Genomic DNA, 21,690 nt, shown 5'->3' with positions numbered 1-21,690 from the left:
GGGACACACACAATGAATGAATGAATGAATGAATGACAGACAGACAGGCCAAAAACAATTTACCCCGATCTTTCGATCCGGGGGCATACACATTCATTTATTTATGTTAGTTTCACATTTCAGTGCAATCTCAAATCTCAATCTCAAACCTGTGAAGAAAAATGCGTTACTTGATGTTACAAAAATCCACAATAGAGAAAGTTTGACAAGAATTGTATGTTTCAAAGCACATAGCTAAATTGCATATCCGGGACACTAGAATATGTTCCGTGCAACCATACACCTTCTGTTACAGTATATGAAAACTGCTTGTACAGGATCAATAAATGTTAACGGCATGTATAGTGATTAGGGTGCCATTTAGCAATTGTATTTAAGCATCGGTCATTATCATTAAAAATCAATATTCGTTAAACATTGCTTTAAATGGACATTCTTCAAACCAAAATACAATAAATCAAATGGAAGCGCTAAAACAATATGATTGTATCATGTTAAAGTATTATTTATGTATAATCCATTCCCACTGGTCGTGCTTAATTATAAACATAATTAAAAGCATTTTTACAAATGCAAAAGTTTTAAGCGATACAATCTTCATTAACTTTAATTAGAACCGATGCCATGTAATCTGTATTTTCGTATTTTCTGTGCACTTGGGCTCAGATGAGAATTGTGCAGTTTCTATAGGATACATGAGTTTTTGAGTGCTTACTGCACGGCCTGTCAGTGATACATTAATAACATGTCTCACAATTAATTTGTGTTGTGAAAGATTGTGTGACATCATGTTTAGGTATTGATTAATTTAAACCAAGAATTGTTCATGGTGATTTAACACCTATAGGTCGTCTTAGTTACCACTTCGATGGGGTTTTCTATAACACACGCTATATGCCATAGTTACTACTGAGCGAAATGCATCATGCGGCGTCTCATCTGGGTCTACGCTGTTTGCCAAGGCCTTTTTTTCTGGACGCTAGGCATAAATGGGTTAAAAAACTAAACAGATGGGCATTGCAGCTATCAGTACAACGTTCGTAGGTCTAGTAAGTAAGTTTGTTAAGAGTTATTCAAGGAACCCCAAATAATGTAGCATCATACGAGGAAAACCTTAAAATCTACGGAAAAAACACACAAAGCATGGTGGACAAAAGCCTAATTAAATGTATATCAGGTTATGATAAATCGTATTGCAAGATGAATTGAGTACAATGTACCATACATATATTAATGAGATGTTCAATATTTTAAAAGTTCTTATTACAGAAAACAACATAAGTTCATGAAGTACGTTGTACTTAATAAAAGTTAACCCGATTGTGCAATTAGTTTCGCCACGCCAACGCATGCGCATTCCATGTTTCAATATTGAAGAGCTCTTCCGATCGTGTGATCTTCCGCAGTATTTTCAAAATGGTCGTAGTTCCGAGTTAAAAGCAGTATTTAATGCATTTCAGAGGTATCAAGATGATTACAGGTTTCTCTCGTCTTTGACTTTGGAATTTTTACCGACTTTATCTGTAAGTACCTGGATAAAAGGTCTCTATCGTCTTTGACGTTATTTTTTACCCTATATTTTGCTACTTTGTCTGGTTTTACCTGTGACAGTTTTCACAATACATCAGTAGAATTCAGATTTAATTTCTTTCTAAATTCAAGTGTTTTCAGATTACAAAATGATTTAAATATAAATACTTCAACTCTGTTTACTAGTCTAAAATACTTTATTTTCAAATGAGCTTAACCTGAAACGACCAGAGACTGGTAGGGGATTAAACAATATAAAGTTATTTTAAAAAGCTTATTTTGCCATTTCTTGCAAGTATATGAATTTTTCTTGTGTACTAAAATTATATCCATATACAATCTAACCAAATATTAGAGGATTGAATACATAATTAATTGTTTTTTTTTCAAACTGATTTATTTTTAAATGAACTTTAGTATTAAATATACCACAATGTTGAAATAGTATCTATTGTCTTTTTAACAAAAAAATGGTATGTTAAAATATACTATTATCTTCCTCTTTACTATTGGCCTATTTTAAATTTCTTTTTTTTTTACTTGCTACTTGCATTACTAAAAACAAAGAAAGTAAAAGCACTAAAGTAATTTGTATGCCCGTTCTTCTGACCGTCCGTCTGTCCGTCTGTCCGTTACACTTTGCGTTTAGGTTTGGAAAAATGCTCATAACTTCTATGTCGCTTCAGACAGCAATTTCATATTTGGCATGCATGTGCATATGGACAAGGCCTTTCCATATGCACACAAATTTTGACCCATGTGACCTTGAACTAAGGGTCCGCGTTTAGGTTTCGAAATCTGCGTTTAGGTTTCGAAAAAAGCTCAGAACTTGTATGTCCCTTGAGCTATAACCTTCATATTTGGTATGCATGTGTAAATGGACAAAGGATTTCCATACGCACACAAATTTTGACCCCTGTGACCTTACCCTTGAACTTAGGGTCCGCGTTTAGGTTTCAAAATCTGCGTGTAGGTTTCGAAAAATGCTCATAACTTCTTTATCCCTTGAGCTTTAACCTTCATATTAGGTATGCATGTGTAAATGGACAAGTCCTTTCCATACGCACACAAATTTTGACCCATGTGACCTTGACCTTGAACTTAGGGTCAGCGTTTAGGTTTCAAAATATGTGTTCAGGTTTCGAAAAATGCTCATATCTTCTATGTCCCTTGATATATAACCTTCATATTTGGTATGCATGTGTATATGGACAAGGCCTTTCATGCGCACAAATACTTTGACCCATGTGACCTTGACATTGAACTTAGGGTCCGCGTTTAGGTTTTGAAATCTGCGTTTAGGTTTCGAGAAATGCTCATAACATCTATCAAAGCGTTTATAGGGGGCATATGTCATCCTATGGTGACAGCTCTTGTTTTTTTCTTCTACTGTTGTTTTTAAGACTTCACAAGGATTCGTTGGAAGATTTGAACCGATTTAAAGGTTCGAAGCTGTGTAAGAAGTAGTTGAATATCATCGAAAGACACGGACGGTGTTGTTATGCGGCAAGTTAAAAATTACAGTTACTTTGCGTACGATCTACCCCCTGATTAACCCATTGATGCCTAGCGTCTAGAAAAAAGGCCTTGGCAAACAGCGTAGACTCGGATGAGACGCCGCAACATGCAGGGTCTGCGCTGTTTGCTTTAAGCAATTTCTGTAAGTAATATTCTAAATATAGAAATAAGCATACTAGAAATCCCTAATTTTGGAAATAAATTGATCCAATTTAGAAGGATGGGAGAGTCCACTAGGCATAAATGGGTTAAGAGAACCGGCAGTCTCTGCAAAACGTTTAAAAGATCCAACCATAAACAACTTGTGGCGTTTATAACTATTATAATGATGGTTTGGGTGGTTTTTGTTGTTGTTGATGATGATGATCGTGATGTTCTGCGGCCGATGAGGGTGGTAAGGTGGATTAGTATAAGCATAAAATAGTAATTTTTTATGGATATAATGTACCACTACATTCCACTTTTATTTTATGATTACAAACAAACTTCGAACAAAATACCTAAGTCAGATTGACACCAAACAAATCATTTCAGTTAGTTACTTTAGAGTTAAATACCAGTGTTGACAGCAAAGTATTGTCAAACAAGGCTCAATACAGCTGTTGTTGTTATTTTCAGTAATATAAACTGACATTAAAATTTAATGCAAAAATGACAGGCTCTTTTAGAACACATTTATTTACTATTTACAATGTGTCGTACAATGATTTCATTTTTAGAAATGTTAGTAATTTGAAATGAAGATTGGTTAAGTAAAACGAGGTTTCGAACACAGTAGAAAGCTGCTGATTTATTACAAGTGTTGATGATGCGCACATTGATTATCTTAGCTATTAATCGACGAAGAAGCTACTGTGTTTTAAACTATCGATACACATTTTTATACAATAAGTGTAATGTGCAAGAGGGAGCGAGACAGTGAGTGAGTGAGTGAGTGAGTGAGTGTGATGGAGAGAGAGAGAAAGAGGAAGAGAGAGAGAGAGAAGGAGGAGAGAGAGAGAGATAGAGAGAGAGAGAGAGATTAGCGAAGCTGCTTAAGATTATATCTCGCCCGGGCGATAGCGAGTCTCTATCTAGACTCTTCTCTCTCGTCTCTCGCTCTCTATTCTCTCGCTCTCTCTCTCTCGCTCTCTCTCTCTCTCCTCGCGCTCTCTTCTCTCTCTCTCTCTCTCTCTCTCTCTGCGTTTCTTTCTCTCTCTAGCTTCTGGTCGCGTCCTTATTAACTCACTTTTGATATGAAAAGAAGTAGAACAATTATCAGTTCACAAATAGGCAAACTGTGATTTCCACCACGCCCAATATCTCTCGCACCAAAAACGACACTATTTAGCGTTAACATTTCCATTTGCATTTTCGTTGCTTAACACCCATATTCACCAAATTATTTGATAGCAAAATTTGGCCTATAATTTCATATGGCGCTTGTGAAAACAAGTCCCATTCTTGCAATACAAAAATAGAGCAATGCGTTTTTATTTGGGTCTTGGTAAATATACACCAACAGCAGCATTGTTTGGTGAGCTTGGTTGGCAACCGCTACATGCGAAACGATGAGATTGTGTCGCTCGTCAGAGGCATAGGTTTCAAAAAATGAATAATGATAGACTTAATTATAAAGTGTTTGCATTTTATAAATCAAAAAGTAGTAATGTTTGTTAAAATTGGCAGCCTAACTTTGTACAACATATGCATTTGTCGAATTTGTCTCATGTTTAAGAAACCAGCTCTGAATTGTCAAGTACAATTTTTTGTGAAATTGTTTCAGAGAAATGAATGCATATGTTCATAAACGACTGGGAAGACAAAGTATCAAGTCACACCTTCTCTAATAGGATATATAGAAATAAGTTACGTACCTATCAGTTGTTTAAACATGAATTTGAAACAGAGAAATATGTATGCATAGCAATGCCTTTTAAGCATAGAGCGGCATTGTCAAAATTCAGACGTGGCGTTGCCCCTCTTAGATTAGAGACGGGGAGATATGAGAACATTACATTAAATGAACGTATATGTCCTTTTTGTAAGTAAGGCGTTGAAACTGAAACATGTCTTGACACAGTGTCCAACCTATGAGGCATTATGAACTGTTTTATATGATAAAGCTTTTCAAATTAATAGAGATTTTGTTCACTTGTCAGATGAACAAAAATGTGTATTTGTTCTCTCCAACTTAGATTTAGCTAAAGTAACAGCCCAATACTTTAACATACTTCTAATTAGATTTGAAATATTATATATATAAGTTCTTCTTAATTACATAGCTCTATATGACTTTGTATATAATTATATTATGTTTTTAAAAGGTAAGAAGGAGAGACTATTGTTAACCAAGGTAACAGTCTATAAATTATTGGGGGATGGTCAGTTTTTAAAGGTTTAGTTACATTTTTATCTCTTTTAGTTTCTTTTATGACTATTTTTATGCTGATAGAGAACCTAGGTATAACAGTCCTCTCTTCGTTCTTACTCTCGAATGCATCATGATATTTTAGGATAATACTTGTAGACTTCGTAACTGTTGGCTTGCATGCAGGGGATGTCACACATCACGCTTTTTCTTTCGATGGGGTTAACCCAGGGTTTTTGTTGTGTTATTATTATTAAAGTAATAGTGATGATAGATGTGTGAGGTCTTCCGGGTGTGACACTTCAGTTAACATTTTAACCAGTTGGATATTATGTGTTGTTTTGATTTTATGCCATATACAGTATATGTGGTTACTATAGTGACCAAATGAGAACATATTCCATGCATCCCTTATGTCATATGATCAAATCAACGGTTTTATCTAACTGTATAATACTAGTCGTGTAATTATGAAAGTTAATTTGATGCTTTTATCATTTCTTGTAAATAGAAATATTGATTGGCAACACTTTTATGATGATTTTATATATATGTGATTTGTATAATGTATAGTGTTGATGATATGTAAATAAAATAAATAAAAAAACTCATAAAACATCGTAACATCGAACTTATTTCTGTGTTTGTATCGGTGAAGGCACTTTTTGACGAGTACCAATATTTACATGATTTTCAAACGTGCAATTAACCAGACAAAAAGGAACACCGTACGTCCAAAGTCAATAAGTTGATTGTTATGACAAAAACATATTTGATTCAATGCACCTCTAACAAGGACGTAATAATGAGCAAAACAATTAGTCATTCAGTCGACCACCACAAGAAGCAAATATTAACCCGCGCCTTTTATTTGTAAATCATCAATAAAAGCAATCAGATGTCTATTAACACAACTATGTTGATTGATATATATGTTGCTTTAATGGATTTGTGTTTCAAGATTTATGTCCAGAGAGCAATACAAGTAGCATTGATGATTGAGTGAAGTATGAACCTATACTTATACACGTGGCCAAGACTTATGATGAATAAGAAAAGGGGAAATTCATTAAGTTGCGTGTATATTCACTTAAAATGAACCGACGTTTTCAGTATTAATACAACACAGTTAAAGACTCTTCTTAATAATAATGTATGGTTTTGATTAGGAATTTGTCCTTATTCTGTTAAGAAATAATATTTATACTTTTTTATTCACCAAAATAACATTAGCATGCTTTATTTGCTTGTTATTCGTGTGTGATACTTGCGACAAATATACCTTGTGTATAGAACAACATATTCGGTCTTTTTTTATTTCGTTATGACTCAAAAAGTTCAAAGATATACAATCACTTGTAAATGACTATGTACCATTAATAGTCTGCCTAGCTATACAAGGTATCCAACTATCGTCCTTACGCAAAACACAAAAACTTACCAGGAGCCGTATTCACCAATATCCGTAAGTCTATTTTTTTAGACTTACGCTAAGTTTCAGACTCAGACTCAGTTTAAAAAAAGTTAATTCACGAAACTGAAATCATCCCAGTTTTAGACTCAGACTCATAAGCTGAGTCTAAAATTCTGAGTCTACTATTTGTAGACTTACGTACGTGTAGTCGCGACGTAACGTTCTAAGCACGTAGCTAAACCAACATGGCCGCTGCCCATAGGAATCTACGTCGGTGTAGAAATAATCGGCGCTTGCGAGTAGAGAGAGTGTTTTTAGATCGTACAAATCCGCTGGAAATATACAGAGATGTCGAACTTTACAAGCGTTTTCGATTTACGAGAGACACTCTCCAATTCATATGCGAAATTTGCTTTGACGTAGAGAGACACACAAATCGAAGTTTGCCGATCCCAGTGGCACTATCGGTGTACACCTACCTGCGGTACGTTGCTAGCGGGGACCTGCAGCTCACCGTGGCTGACAGCACTGGTCTGTCACAGGCTACAGTTTGTAGGGTCTGTGCACAGGTCAGTGCTATATTGGCCGCAAAAGTGTCGGACTTCGTCAAGTTCCCGACTGGAATAGACGCCGCCCGTGTGAAGCAAGGGCTTGGAGCCATAGCCGGTATGTGAAGGAAAAAAACATTTTAGTGGTCATCCATTCAGTTAGCTAGCGTCCTGTTTTTGTTTACAAACATTTATATTTATAGCCTCCAACGCTATTGATATTTTAAAGTTTCAATTCTTTCAAATGAACTAGATTTATGCATGTTTTAATCCCATTTTACTGTATCCTTAGATTTTTCAATTAATTGACATAACACAACATGCGAATTTTGTTATAATATGAAATATTACACAATTTATAGTTTGATTTAAAGACTACTTACAATCTATTTTAAGATTGTGTGTATTCAATTCACTTAACTTTCAAATACTAAACGTTAATAATTTCCAATAATTATTGGAAATGTTATAGCGCAGTTGGTACAGCGTCAGATCTACATTGTTGACAAGTTCCTCTTTTGGTAGTTCGCTCCCCGCGGCGGTTTATATTTTTTTATATGATTGTTCGTATATATTTATAATATGAAATGATTTAGCAATGGTTTTTAAAGCAAACGCTAATTATGGTTAGAGGTTCTTGGAAATTAAGTAAAAATCGTGTATTCAACGATTGATTGCATGTTTTCAAAACTCATGTTGTTTGTCAGTGTTAAAATGCCCACACATTTAAGTATGATATAACCAAATATAACTGGGAGATTGTGGCAAGCAAGGATAGCGTTTTGTTGAACAATGTCCAAATTTAATCTTAAACCCCCCCCCCCCCCACATGTTGTAAGTTTTGGTTTTTATTGTTGTTAAACTTAATTATGAGTATAATTTATATTATTTTGGACCATTTTGTCGCGAGTCAGTCGGTTCGTAAATAAGTCAGTCGTAAGTGGTTTCAGTTAGACTGTATTTTCTGCGAAAGTTTTGACTGTGCTTTAATGGATCGAAATGACAATAATTTCATTAAATAAATAAATAGTAATTTTATAAATTAATTTTTATTTTCTGTTTAAGCATTTTACCTCGAAATTTCTGAATAAATAAATATTGAAACCGGAACTTTAGTTACTGATGCTCGCTTGGTCATTGTCGGCTCGGGTACTACTTACATGTACCCCGAGTATACTTACATTACCGTACCAGGGAAATTTAACGCTAAATCGGTCGTTGTCGGCTATTTTTTAAATTGATTTCATTTACATTTATGTCAAAGTTCATTTTTTAACATTAATTTTAATAAAAACAAATTTCAGGTTTCCCTAATGCGCTTGGATGCATAGACTGCACGCACATAAACATAAAGAAACCAAATGAAAATGTAGAAGATTTCATTGGACGGAAAGGGATCCCGACCAATAACGTACAGGTGCAGTACACATCAAGATAATGCATTAAAGTCGTTAAACTTCGATATTCAAAGTTGAACGTCACGGTCATGGCATTTGTTAACTTGATTTAGGTATTTTCTGTTTGGTTATGTATAATATAGTTATTTTTGTGATTTAAAATTGTCAATTAAAAAATATCATGAGATAAAAAGTACTTGTTTCTATTGAAAATAATGTAAGGTCCGGTCCCCTGGATGCGATAGTCGAATTCGTATGCATTTATTTTGTTTCAGGCGATCTGTGATGCAGACTACAAGATAACAAGTTTCACAGCGAACTGGCCGGGAAGAACACACGACGCAAGGATATGGAGGAATTGTGAACTCCGGAACCAGTTTGAAAACGGTCAGCTTTTAAACATTCGCCCCGTTTCTTTTCGCATATATGTTTTATGAAATCATATTACATAGAAAGTTCGTCTGGTAGTGTACATATTGTGCAAATAAGGACAACGAACGAGGCTTGTCGAGTGCTAAGCATGTCTATTATTTTCTATATTAAAGAAGTTTCGTTCAGGCGTTGAAGCCAATGGACTAGCTAAAAGATGTGCCGTATATGCGTACTGTATTATTGTGTGATGTTCCGTGTCGTAGTCAAGTATATCGATTTAACTTTAATGATAGTAATTAACCCGTCTTAATCTATTTAATACAGGACAACATGCTGGCCTACTCATCGGAGACAGCGGGTATGGTTGTTCTCGCTATTTGCTGACACCCTATTTACGACCAGTGAACCAGTCCGAAGACAGATTCAACAGGTCACTCTGTAGAACAAGAGTGATGATTGAACAGACATTCGGGATGTTAAAGAACCGATTCGGAATATTGGGACGCAAGATCCGCGCAACACCAACAAGGGCTGTACAGCACATTAGTGCATGCATCGTTCTGCACAATATTGGAATTGCGCGCAACGACTCAGTCGAGATCCCTGAAATTGATGCCTATGAAGCAGCACAACCTGTAGCCAATCCGCCTGACAATGTGGACGGACGCGCTATGCGGCATTTCATTACTGAAACATGTTTCAGTAGATTGTAAGAAAGGAAAGAAACTGAAGATGAACTAAATATGCTTATTGCATAATTAGCTATTCATTTTCCTTTTATTACCTGTAAATGTATTTTTTGCAGTCATACTGTTTAAGAAACACTATACATGTAAAATGTGTAACATTCTCCTTTTCAAAGTACCTTCATACATTATATGAAAACTGTTCAAGGGGTGTATCGAATGTGTTTCATGATATACAGATAAATATTTAACTAAAACAAGTTTGCAATATTTTTAATCAAACAGCCTCGAAGAGGGGCATAATAAATAAATGACGTGAGTCAATCAATCATTTAATAATAATAAAATCCTTACACTTTTTTTTAACTTTTTAACTTTACAAACAACTTTTTACGCCTTAAGTCAAATCGAATTCTATAAGTTACCTAACACCTTTGCATTGTAATACATGGTCTTAGACTGTAGATAAATGGCATAATTTTCCTCGTTTTTGATTTTTAACTTAACAAGTTGCTTTTCCAGTATAATTTTCTCAATTTCATGATTTAGTTTCTCAATTTCTATGTTAATTTTCTTAATGTCTACTCGCAGATCTTCAGACGTTAGACAGTCGATGCTGCTCTCAGTTATGGTGCGCCTCTTGTCCGACTTCTTTGAGAATGCTGTAAATGATATAGGATTTTAAACATGATGTTACATTGTCATGCATTTTCACTGTTCATAAGATATTGTTTGATGTTTTTTTTTAATTTTGACTTGTTGACTGCAATGTTTTCATAAGTTAAAAGTTATTGATATTTAAATTGTTTCATGACTTACTAAAGTTTGAAAATCATTTAATCAATCTCTTAAATCTATATTTATATGAAAATCTTACATTCCTTTCTTTTCAGTCCACGTTCGACTGGTTCAGTGCGTCCTGTGTAAATGATAAAAATATGTGTATGTTGAATGATGAAATTAAATACAACTATGTAATCGTTACAATTAGAGTTATTGTGGTATAAAGTTTTTTTACTGAAAATAAACCCCACCTCTCCGCCACCAATCAAACTAACATGCGCCGGCAGCGAAGTTCGAACCAGGGTCGCCTAGATGAGAAGCGAGTGTGCCAACCACTGCGCTAGCCGGACAGCCTATAATGAAGTTACGTTTTCAAATGGAATAACGCTCGTAACATTAATTTTTATATAAGGCTAGGACAATGGTTGTAAGGTGACAACACAGACGAACAGACAGATTGATTAACATAGGGCGCTTTCTTTGCGGAATGAGGAAGTTGTATTTTATTTACAGGTTATTGCAACATGTTTGACTGAGCAATTGTATGTACACTGTAACACACCTTCCTTTTCTCCATGTTCTTTACCGTCGTTTTCCACTGAAACACAACATGAACAATGTTATTCAAATCACAAGAGGGCTACGATGGTTCTATATCGCTAACTTGACTCATGTTTTTTTCTACAGACTGATACTCTATTCCTTACCGTATCAGAGATTTTTTTTCAATATTAACGTGTTAGCACACATTTACCCCTGAATGGGATATAATTGAAACATGAACGGGCGACTGACGGACGGACGAATTTGGCGGGCTATCACGAACATGAAAATCTCATATTTTCAGTCATGAAGACAAATTAAAAACAAGAGCACCGCCTTGCGGGTGCAGACCGCTCATCTATTTTCTTTTTAAAGGTGAAGGGACTCTCATTTTCAATCACAAAGGAGGGAGGAGTGGAGTGAAGAGGGGTGTATAGTGTGGGGTTGTGGACATTTATTACATTATCTTCCAAAAAAGCGAAAAAAAAAAAAGCGCGGGGGGGGGGGGGGTTTGGGGGGCGATGGGGGGGGGGGGGGGTTTGGGTGCGATAGTTGGACGGTATTTCAAACATAACCGTTTTAAAAAAAAATGGGGGGGGGTATAGTGTGAGGGTGTGGTGGTAATTTGTGAGATGATCTTAAAAAAATTAAAAAAAAAAAAAAAAAAAAATTGTGGGTGGTGGGGTGGGGGGGTATAAAAGTATTCTAAGTATAAAAAGGGCACATAATTCTGTCAAAATGCCAGTCAGAGTTACATTACTTTGCCTGCACAGTCCCCTTATGATAGTTAGTAAGTGCTGCAAGTATGAAAGCAATAGCTTTGATGCTTTAGGAATGAAATCAACCTAAACACAAAACTTAACCAAAATTGTCAATTTTCTAAGTATAAAAAGGGCACATAATTCTGTCAAAATGCACGCCAGAGTTATCTAACTTTGCCTGCCCAGTCCACTCATGATAGTAAGTAATTGTACCAAGTTTGAATGCAATAGCATTGATACTTTCTGATAAAAGTGGACCTAAACGCAAAACTTAGATGAGCTAATAAAGTTATGATTATTCATTTTTTTGAAATAAATGTATTTAAATTCTGGTGTAATTTAGTAATGAAATAATGCAATGCATTAAAAAGAAAATGTTATAACTTACAATCGTTTTTGTTCTCCAGTTGTGTGTCCACGGTCATTTGTTCTGAAATTATACATAATACAAATGATTAATCCTAGTTCATGACTACATTCATTAAAAATTACAATACAGAAATAGCAGATGGCTGTTTCTATAATTATAGTTTTTTACTAAACTAAGAAAGTATGCAATTGCAAGTTTTATCAAGCAAATTTGTTGAATTGATATTCCCCGCCAATATGCTTCTGGACACAAAAGTGTTACATTTGACACTCAGCTAAAAAAGCATACACTTATTCTCATTAATAATATTTGTACAGTTACAACTATGCATAGATATGATGCATCTGTGACAACAGTAAATGCAAAGATTATTTAATATGGACAAAATAATGATGTTATTATTTGTTGATAAAGAAAACAGTTATTGCAGCATTGTGTGTTATTTGTTGTTAATAATAAGGAACATGATGAATTTTTTGGTATTTTATCGCTGCTGTTGTTTTTTAAATTTGATTTAAAGTAATAACAGTTTATAATACAAACAATGATAAATTATTGAATGCACGGATTTAAATAGAAGCGTAATCTGCAATTAATGTTATGTACATGTATGGTTTGGTATATGGTGATTTTTTAATGTACCTTTCTGTTCCGGATTGCTCCCGGTTGCCAGTGCCCAAATCCTTGTCTGTGATGCAACAACTAAAAAAACATATATATGATCAATAAAAAGATATAATAAGTTGATTATTATGTTTATTTGTGTTGTTACTTTAGGTGTGGCATTAAATGACAATGCATTTTGTTACAAAAAAGTGGATTTATTATTTCAAAGAGTCGCTTTAACAGTCAGCTCAGTGAACATGTTACAAAATACTGGCTACCGGTATATATCACCAACTCAGAATATATAAAATGCTACAAAATATTAATAAATTATTAATAATGATAGCCAAAGATACATCATTTCAATACAGTCATACACAGTTATTGCAATACTATGTAGTATATAAATTATGAAAAATCTACTTGTTTAAGGCTTTGAAAATAAAATAAAAATATTAAATAATATTAATCATATATAAACAGAGTCAGACACATAGACTCAGAACTATTCCCAAACATATCTCAGATATCAAACAAACTCAGCCCTTGCAGCCTAAAATGGTTGACACTTTGACGTATAAGAGATAAACAAACGGACGGAAGGACGGACAGAAGGACGGACGTACCACGCAAAAACAATATCCCTCCGCCTTTGGCAGGATAATAATTACTGTCCATTACTTAACTTCATTTTTAAATAATAACTTCATTTTTAAATAATAAATGGTTACCGTCTGAGTCTACACCCCCTGTTAGGCCCTGAACAACAGGGTGGCCTTGCATCGTGGAGGCAAGCACCTCCTCCGACGATGTTAATTGAACTGCATCGCCACCGCCTGTTGTTGGGTGCCTCATTTCTCCGACCTTTTTTATGTCTACATTGGAAGAAGTTAGTAACGGATAGGTTAACAGTTAATTGCAAAATACTTTTATTTACGTTTATTAATGTTAAAAGCCTATCATTGTTCAGTCGATTCATGTTGTTGTTGACCTGTGTCAATATTAACAACTGTTTCTTTTTTGGAAAGCAAAACAAGGTCATGTTATGTATGCACCAAATTGATGTGTACCATATACAATAAGCATGAAAGCTGCAACTTGTGATTTAGTGAATAATGTACATGTGGTGAACTTGTGACACATATTCAGGAATATGGGGATTGTCTCAAAATACATAAAAACTCAATTGAAGATGTCCAATACACAGGTGGTTAGCGTGTGGCTATGATATTTATTAGTAAAAACATCATTTCAAATGTAAAATAATCAAATTATTTTGAAAAGTTGAGTTCTCTGAATACATATTTTTCACTATGAAATTTATTTATAACAAGGTAATCAACACAAAATAACCCGAATATAGGGTGCATCCCTTTTAACAACCATTACTTCATCAAATATGCAGCGATTTTTATGAACTTAGTCTAATTGAACGCAGAAATAATTTACCTTTCTGGAAATGTGCATATCTTTCAATATTTTTCACAAATGCTGGGTAAAATTTTAAGAAATAACACCATACACATGTAATCCGATAAAGACCTAAGCGATCCAGTAATAACTGAATCAGTGTACCATGAAATTCGCACTGTAAACTAATATACTTTATGGAGAAGTTTAATTAATAATCATATGAATAATTAAGTGTCAGATCTTTTTACCACATTTTTTCAATTACAAAAAGAATATTAATATTTATGTTACATTTAACAATAAAAGTCGATTTTTAAAAATATTCATTATGATTTTATCACATAGAAAATGCATATTAGGTTCAACATGTAGTAATATTGAAACAAACTGCAAGTTTCATGTATTAATACTTTTTCAACAAATTAAATACACAAACATGAGATGAAAGCATAAAAAAAAGAAATTTATGACAACTTACACCGAGCTTTTGAATTTTGGAATTTCTTCCGGCACTGTTCGCCAGTTCTTGCGACTCCGAATTCTCTAAAAATTTCAATAAATACAATGGTATGTGTGTAGATATTATAGTAAATACATTAGTAGTGCACACTACACTTCATGTTTACCATCATGGCTGTTGATTAGTTAAATATACACGAGATACAGGGTTTTAGAAATCGATGTAAACTTGTAGTAAATGAAAAGTTCATTAAGAAATGTGAAGATTGTTTACGGGTACGAATAAAACACACATGGGTACGGATCTAACAGGGTACGAGATGAAAAGTAAAACAATAGCCCTTCTTAAATGGTACATTTATCCGTTATTGCACAAATATTCATTATTAATACTAAAATAATAATTCACGTGTGCAAATTTAGGAAACAAAGAACGTGCAACTGCACCATACTCATAACATGTGTTTGAAACTAAAACACATTTCACAATCACATCCGAAATCCGTAAGTACAATTTGTTGAGTGGTTATGCCCCTTATTTACATAGTGTATTATGCGGCGCTATCAAAAACGATATCGGTAGCAAATCCAATCATATGCTATTAAATATAATATAAAAATATAAGGCAGATAACAAAAATAACATTTAACTTACAATGACAACCTGCTCCCAATCTCGTCCCATTTCTTTCTTCTGAGTACCGAAATTTTTTCCGCTCCTATCCCCTTATAATCGCCGAATAGAAGGTTCCAGTGGTCCCGAACCAGCGCATTCAACACAATTTCTGCTGGCTCGGTCCAATCTGGAGCCTTCTGACGCTTCATAACATTTTCCTCAGACAAACACTCCATCTTATAATATAATTTGTATCAGAAATGTCTTCTGCAATTTATGACACTATTTGGCGCGTTTTCTCTACTAGAGTGCTCGCTTAGACGTGACGTCAGAAAAAAAAACAATCTTATTGAAGTCTATTTCCAAACGCGTTCGTGAATACGAATCCTGAGTCTGTCTTTAGTAAGTCTAAGTCTGAGTCAAAGTCTGAGTTTGAGTCCAAGTTTGAGTTTATTATTGATGAATACGGCTCCAGAACTTTGCGGCCACACTTACGTCCAGGAGCTCAAACTCCTGCATCGATTAACCCTTTGCATGCTGGGAAATTTGTCGTCTGCTAAAATGTCGTCTGCTGAATTTCTAAGATTAGCACTTTCTTCGAAAAGAATACTATCAGAATAGCAAACAGTTTGGATCATGATGAGACGTCACGTTCTGTGGCGTCTCATCTGGATCCAAACTGTTTGCAAAGGCCTTCAAAAGTCGGTTTCAGCACTGAAAGAGTTAAACTGGTTATCTGTGTGCAAAGTGCACTTCAACTTGAATCATTATACCAATTTAACCCTTTCGCACATAAGAAGCGAAGTGAGAATGGCTTTTGCAACCAGCAAAAACCCAGTAATCTGTTGAGGTTTTATGCTGTTTGCTGATAATCAGTTTCTAAGGGATAGATATGACGCCTTTAAAACTTGAATCTAGTAAGAAAGGTCTTTAATTTAATTTAACTTTCTAAGAGACCACAAATGCGTAAAAAATAGGTATCTAAGTGGTAAAGGGTAAAAAGATCTGTAACAGAGCTGTGTACATTCTTCCCTGCCATCGTCATTAATATAGCTTTCATGGCTTAACTGGCGTGATTGCAAAATCACACACCGTATTGCGTGATGTGGCGATCCCTTAATTTACTAAAATGGAATGTTTTCTTGATATGAATTAAAAAGTGCTGACGCTTTTTGCTCCGTCATTTTTCTTTCTAACCGATCCGAACTAATCAAGTGCTTTGTGATTGTGAAAATTATGCTAACATGTTATTGGAGATCAAAATGCTAGAGTGGTACTGTTTGTAATGCTTTTTCTGGTGGCTGACCATTGGTGCGCATCAGTTAGCAATTACGAACACAATCAGTGTTACCAGCAACACCGTTTTGTACCGTGGTATAATTAACAAGGTTACCGAGCGATGATACATGCTGGCAAACACGAAAATCAAATTAGTTTTTTTAAGTAGTTTGTTTGTATTCGATATATTGATTTGATGTTACTTATAGTTCTGGTACCATGATTTTTTTTCAATAAAAGAACAAATCGAGACACATAAAAAACTGATTGGAAAATGACGTTAATAACAACGACGAATAGGCGGATGACATATTTATGTGTAGACAATGACTTCAGCCGTTATCAAACTGTTTGGAAGATACATATTTTTGTAGTAGAAGTTATATTGACTTTTGACAATTTCTAGTATAAACGTATAGACAAAACCCATTGATTTATCCCTTATGCTAAAGGCATCTGTATTAAGTGCAATACATAAATTTAATGTATGTTAGTTAAACGTTTCGCGTACTATTAAGTCAAGTGAGTTACTTGATGTCACAGTGTCGAAATAAAGAAAGTATTGGCAAATATTGAATGTGTCAAAGAACATTCCTCAACTGAAAATCTGATATATTAGTATAAGATATGAAATACATGTATACATATCTAATACAGTGTGGTAACACATATATTTTATAAATTAATTGAGAAGCTCCTATACAAAAGCTTTCAAGGGACGACATTTTCCGCTTTAGTTGTATTTGTCTGCATCAGTTAATATCATCTAATCCTTAACCCACTGTTTCAAAAAAGATCAACCAATGAGAACGGCATGATCAGAGAAGATATATTACACAAGTGTATTAAATCCTCGATTATTATGGTTAAAAAAACAACGCTCGGCAGATATGGCTTCTAATGAGTTCTTTCAAACAACAATACAAAACTCGAAATAAATCGGTGAAATAAATATATTTCACCATCTTAATCGTATATATTTTTTCTGTATCTATTATTCCCACCCAGCGTGTTTTTTAAAATACATAATTAAAAGCATTTACAATCGAAATAGTTTCCAGCGAAACTACCGTCATTAACTTTCATTAGCACGGAATCCCCATTAACTGCATTTAATTACGCTGAATGCGCTTGGGTCATGCAACGACTTAGATCAGAATTATCATGATTCTTTAGGACAGATCGTATTTGAAATACTTCATGTACGGCCTTACAGTTTTCCGAGTTACACAGTAAAGGGGCCTTTTCACAGACTTTGGCAGATATTGAAGTTTGTCATTAAATGCTTTACATTGGTAAATGTAAACATTGGATCTAGAAAGCTCCAGTAAGAAACAAGAATAACAGTAAAAATAGAAAAAAGTTACCCTCAACTGGGCTCGAACCACTGACCCCCGTGCTGATGTGTGTGTATGTCAGAGTTTATTAACCTGTCATCGATGAGTCTTCACGACTACTTAATGTGCTGACCTGCCCCAGTGACCTATCAGGGGAAAATATTTAATGTTTAGCCAAAGTAGGTAAAAAATATCAGTGCTGATATATTCAATGAAGTATTTTATTGGCTTCGCTCTGGAGAGCGGCGACTAGTATGTAATGCTTTTGTCTTCGCTTATGGAAGGAGAAGTTATTTTACGGATCAATGTATATATTTTTGTTTTAAGAATATCTTGCATAGTGGTGATTTTTTGTGTAAATAAGTGTAAATAAGTACTTCATTTGTGCTTATTACATTTATTACAACATTTATTGCCAATAATGCAAAGCTAATGGTTTTAATTAATAACTGATCACAGGGGAAAGATCACAGGGACTGGGCAAATACGCGAAACTTTCTGGTTTTGTATAAAAACAAAACATAATCAAAATATATTTATTTGTGTTTTTTTCTAATTTGCTTATTTAGTGGAGAATCAATGTAGCACGATATTTGACGACCTAACGCGCAAGCAAGTTTATTGGAAGTCGTAGTGGTACGAAAACGTACAATGTATTAGTTTAGTAGTAGACATATAAAGAACGATCGCTATACACAACTTCACTAAATAGCAGTACATAAATGATGTCAGCCGGAATAGCTCAATTGGAAATCAGACTGAAGTTGTGTACGCAACAATCATCTAAAGGCCCCCGGTTCAATCCCGGGTTCCGGCACGAACGGAACAGTTCGGCGGCTGACATTTTTTTCAGTCAGGTTAATAAATACAATAAAGCTTTATTTTATGTAGACATTGTATAATCCATTTTACTACAATCGGACATTTTTATCAAAATTAATGGATGCCGCGTGGTGACAAAGTTAATTAAAATTTCTTACATCACTTAAATATCTTATTAAAAAAAGACACGTGTTTTTATATTAACAAATAAATGCAAACAACACATCTATTATCCATGTATTTTTATGGCTGTCTATCACAGGCCCTTAGTACTATCCCTACCACATATAGAGCGCAAAGCGCGACACGTATTATTGATTGTAACAATGAGTTGCGATAAAGGAAGCAGCCGCTTATCAAGGAGGAGCTGTGTCCCAGCAACCCGTTTCCCTAGAGTCAAGCACTCCTCGGAGTTTGTTTTTTTAAGAACCACATATAGAGCGCGAAGCGCGACACGTATTACTATCCAGGTGGTATGGGCCCTTTACCATTATCCGACCATTACGTCCATAGTTATCTTCCTTAGAATTTGAGAAATTTTGAAATCCTTGTTCGAAGTCCAAAATTTTCATCCGATTGTTCCCAAACTTGCACAGGTTTTTTAATCAATGAGGACCCAACCCAAACTCTATATATGCAAACAACACATCTATTATCCATGTATTTTTATGGCTGTCTATCACAAGCCCTTAGTACTATCCCTACCACATATAGAGCGCGAAGCGCGACACGTATTATTGATTGTAACAATGAGTTGCGATAAAGGAAGCAGCCGCTTATCAAGGAGGAGCTGTGTCCCAGCAACCCGTTTCCCTAGAGTCAAGCACTCCTCGGATTTTTTTTTTTAAGAACCACATATAGAGCGCGAAGCGCGACACGTATTACTATCCAGGTGGTATGGGCCCTTTACCATTATCCGACCATTACGTCCATAGTTATCTTCCTTAGAATTTGAGAAATTTTGAAATCCTTGTTCGAAGTCCAAAATTTTCATCCGATTGTTCCCAAACTTGCACAGGTTTTTTAATCAATGAGGACCCAACCCAAACTCTATATGAGCAAAATCGGACCATAAGTCCAGAATTATGTCTCTTTGAATTTAAAAATAAAAGTGAAAAACTGCTTGGTTAGGTGATTATGTCAACATTTTTCATCACCTTCTTTCCAAACTTACAGTGTCTTCATATCAATGAGCATTTTTACCTCATTTAAAATGAGAAACATCGGGACAATAAGTCCAGAATTTTTTTCTATTAAATTTGACAAAATAAACAATTTCCACTTGTTTAAAAGATTTCACAGCTTTCGTCTGAATCTTTCCAAGCTTGTTAAGTGTTTTTATGTCGGTATTACTCGAACCCTATTGAAAATGATGACTATCGGAGCAAAAATCTATTATGATCCTTTACTGAATTTGAAAGTATTGTGAAATGCAGCTTCTTTATGCAATTTACAGTTTTCATTTATTTTTTCCAAACTTTTACAGTGTTTTCATATCAATGAGTACTCAACCCCTATCGTAAATGAGCATCGTAAGAATAAGTTCAGAATCATCTCCCCTTGAAGTTGAGAAAAATATGAAATTACGCTTACAAGATGAAGCAGATTTTTTAAAACCTACACAGTTCTGTTCCATTAATGAAAACTGCACACGGATGCCAGTAATAAAAAGGAAACCAATGTAAATAAAATGAACTATGAAATATTTCGGGGTTACAACACAAAATCATAGATAATGGTTATTTGGGGGTTATAACACAACATCATAAATAATGGTTATTTGAGGGTTATAACACAAAATTATAGATAATGGTTATACCAGTATCTTTTTCTATTTTGTTTAAAATAATCGGCCAATATATTAATATTTACAGTAGAAAAAAAAATCGTTCCATGTAACTTCATTGAGTGCCTTTTACACTGAAATTCCCGACGCCCTTTGATGCTTTGCATCAATACTTATCTTGTACTTTATATAATCAATCCTCGTTGTGTCACAACAACAGAACCAAATTATTCAATCGTTTCGCGTTGCAACGCTTTATGATTTTCAGGTTTTTAAATCGCCACAAAGATGCATATAATAGATATTTTAGAGCATGGTAAATTTTCAGTATTACTGTATCCTTACAAATATCATAACTACAACTAAATTTTGCGAATTGTTTTAATTGTGTCGATTTACCAAAACGTGAAAAGGCCCCTTTCAATTGGAAAAAGTTTCTTTGCTTTGCGATGCGGTCCTTTTATTGCCAAAGAACATGTAAGTCCATGCATTTAATAATAGTAAATTTAAACTTGAGACTTTTCCGGGTGATTTCACTTTTCAGTTACCGTATCACCACGGCGAATTATGGTATAATGCATAGCCGTAGTTATCATTAAGCGAAATATAAAATGGCAAAGTTTTGTTTGAATGACGTTCACTTCCAAAGGCATTCTTAATTTTCTGTTCTCTTTTTAATAATTAATTATTAATCCGTAGGTTAACGAATTTGTACCCCGATATTATGCAATCGTTTTATTCTTCAAATATATTTGTTAACATATGTTGTTATAATGAAGTATTTGATAACTTTTCTGGGAAGCCATTTTTCCCATGCAAATTGACCTGTTGTTCACATTACTTTGCGACAACTATTAACGTCCTCGCGTTTTCATAAAGAGTTCATTCTGATAACAAAGCGGCAAACGTTTGTCAGTACTGTTTGCTTAGTACTTCATGTCGTTTTAAGAACACATTAAGTCATTAGGTGGTTATTTGTTGACCACTTAGACGTCAGCTTTGTCCAAAAAGTTACAAGTACATTAAACTCACAGCACAAGAGGCAAAGTGTCTGAGGCAGTTCAAGAGACAGGTATATCACACGCGAAGAATATATTTACT

The 21,690-nt window shown here is 34.6% G+C and overlaps 3 protein-coding genes across 5 annotated transcripts in view; 2 read left to right on the top strand and 1 right to left on the bottom strand.

Moving 5' to 3' along the window:
- LOC127856151 (uncharacterized) overlaps positions 1–21,690 on the top strand; it is a 37,207-nt gene that overhangs the window by 9,689 nt on the left and 5,828 nt on the right. The window lies entirely within an intron of this gene.
- On the top strand, positions 7,018–15,413 carry LOC127856146 (putative nuclease HARBI1). Of its 2 annotated transcripts, XM_052392179.1 has the most exons (5): positions 7,018–7,478; positions 8,665–8,777; positions 9,033–9,144; positions 9,454–9,686; positions 14,815–15,413. In XM_052392179.1, exons 1-5 carry the CDS (start codon positions 7,058–7,060, stop codon positions 14,836–14,838), a joined length of 903 nt encoding a protein of 300 aa, XP_052248139.1. In that variant the 5' UTR covers positions 7,018–7,057; the 3' UTR covers positions 14,839–15,413. The 2 variants fall into 2 exon arrangements, 1 of the variants encoding a protein (XP_052248139.1); XR_008037864.1 differs by lacking the exons at positions 7,018–7,478; positions 8,665–8,777 and adding an exon at positions 8,855–8,870.
- LOC127856148 (myb-related transcription factor, partner of profilin-like) lies at positions 10,074–15,646 on the bottom strand. The gene is made up of 8 exons (XM_052392184.1): positions 15,406–15,646; positions 14,770–14,834; positions 13,610–13,753; positions 12,915–12,974; positions 12,291–12,332; positions 11,161–11,196; positions 10,693–10,734; positions 10,074–10,477 (listed from the first exon to the last, which is right to left on the bottom strand). Exons 1-8 carry the CDS (start codon positions 15,600–15,602, stop codon positions 10,230–10,232), a joined length of 834 nt encoding a protein of 277 aa, XP_052248144.1. The 5' UTR covers positions 15,603–15,646; the 3' UTR covers positions 10,074–10,229.

This window comes from Dreissena polymorpha, chromosome 13, assembly GCF_020536995.1.
Source record: "Dreissena polymorpha isolate Duluth1 chromosome 13, UMN_Dpol_1.0, whole genome shotgun sequence".
In the NCBI taxonomy this organism is placed as follows: domain Eukaryota; kingdom Metazoa; phylum Mollusca; class Bivalvia; order Myida; family Dreissenidae; genus Dreissena; species Dreissena polymorpha.
This window is presented reverse-complemented; position numbering and strand designations above follow the sequence as displayed.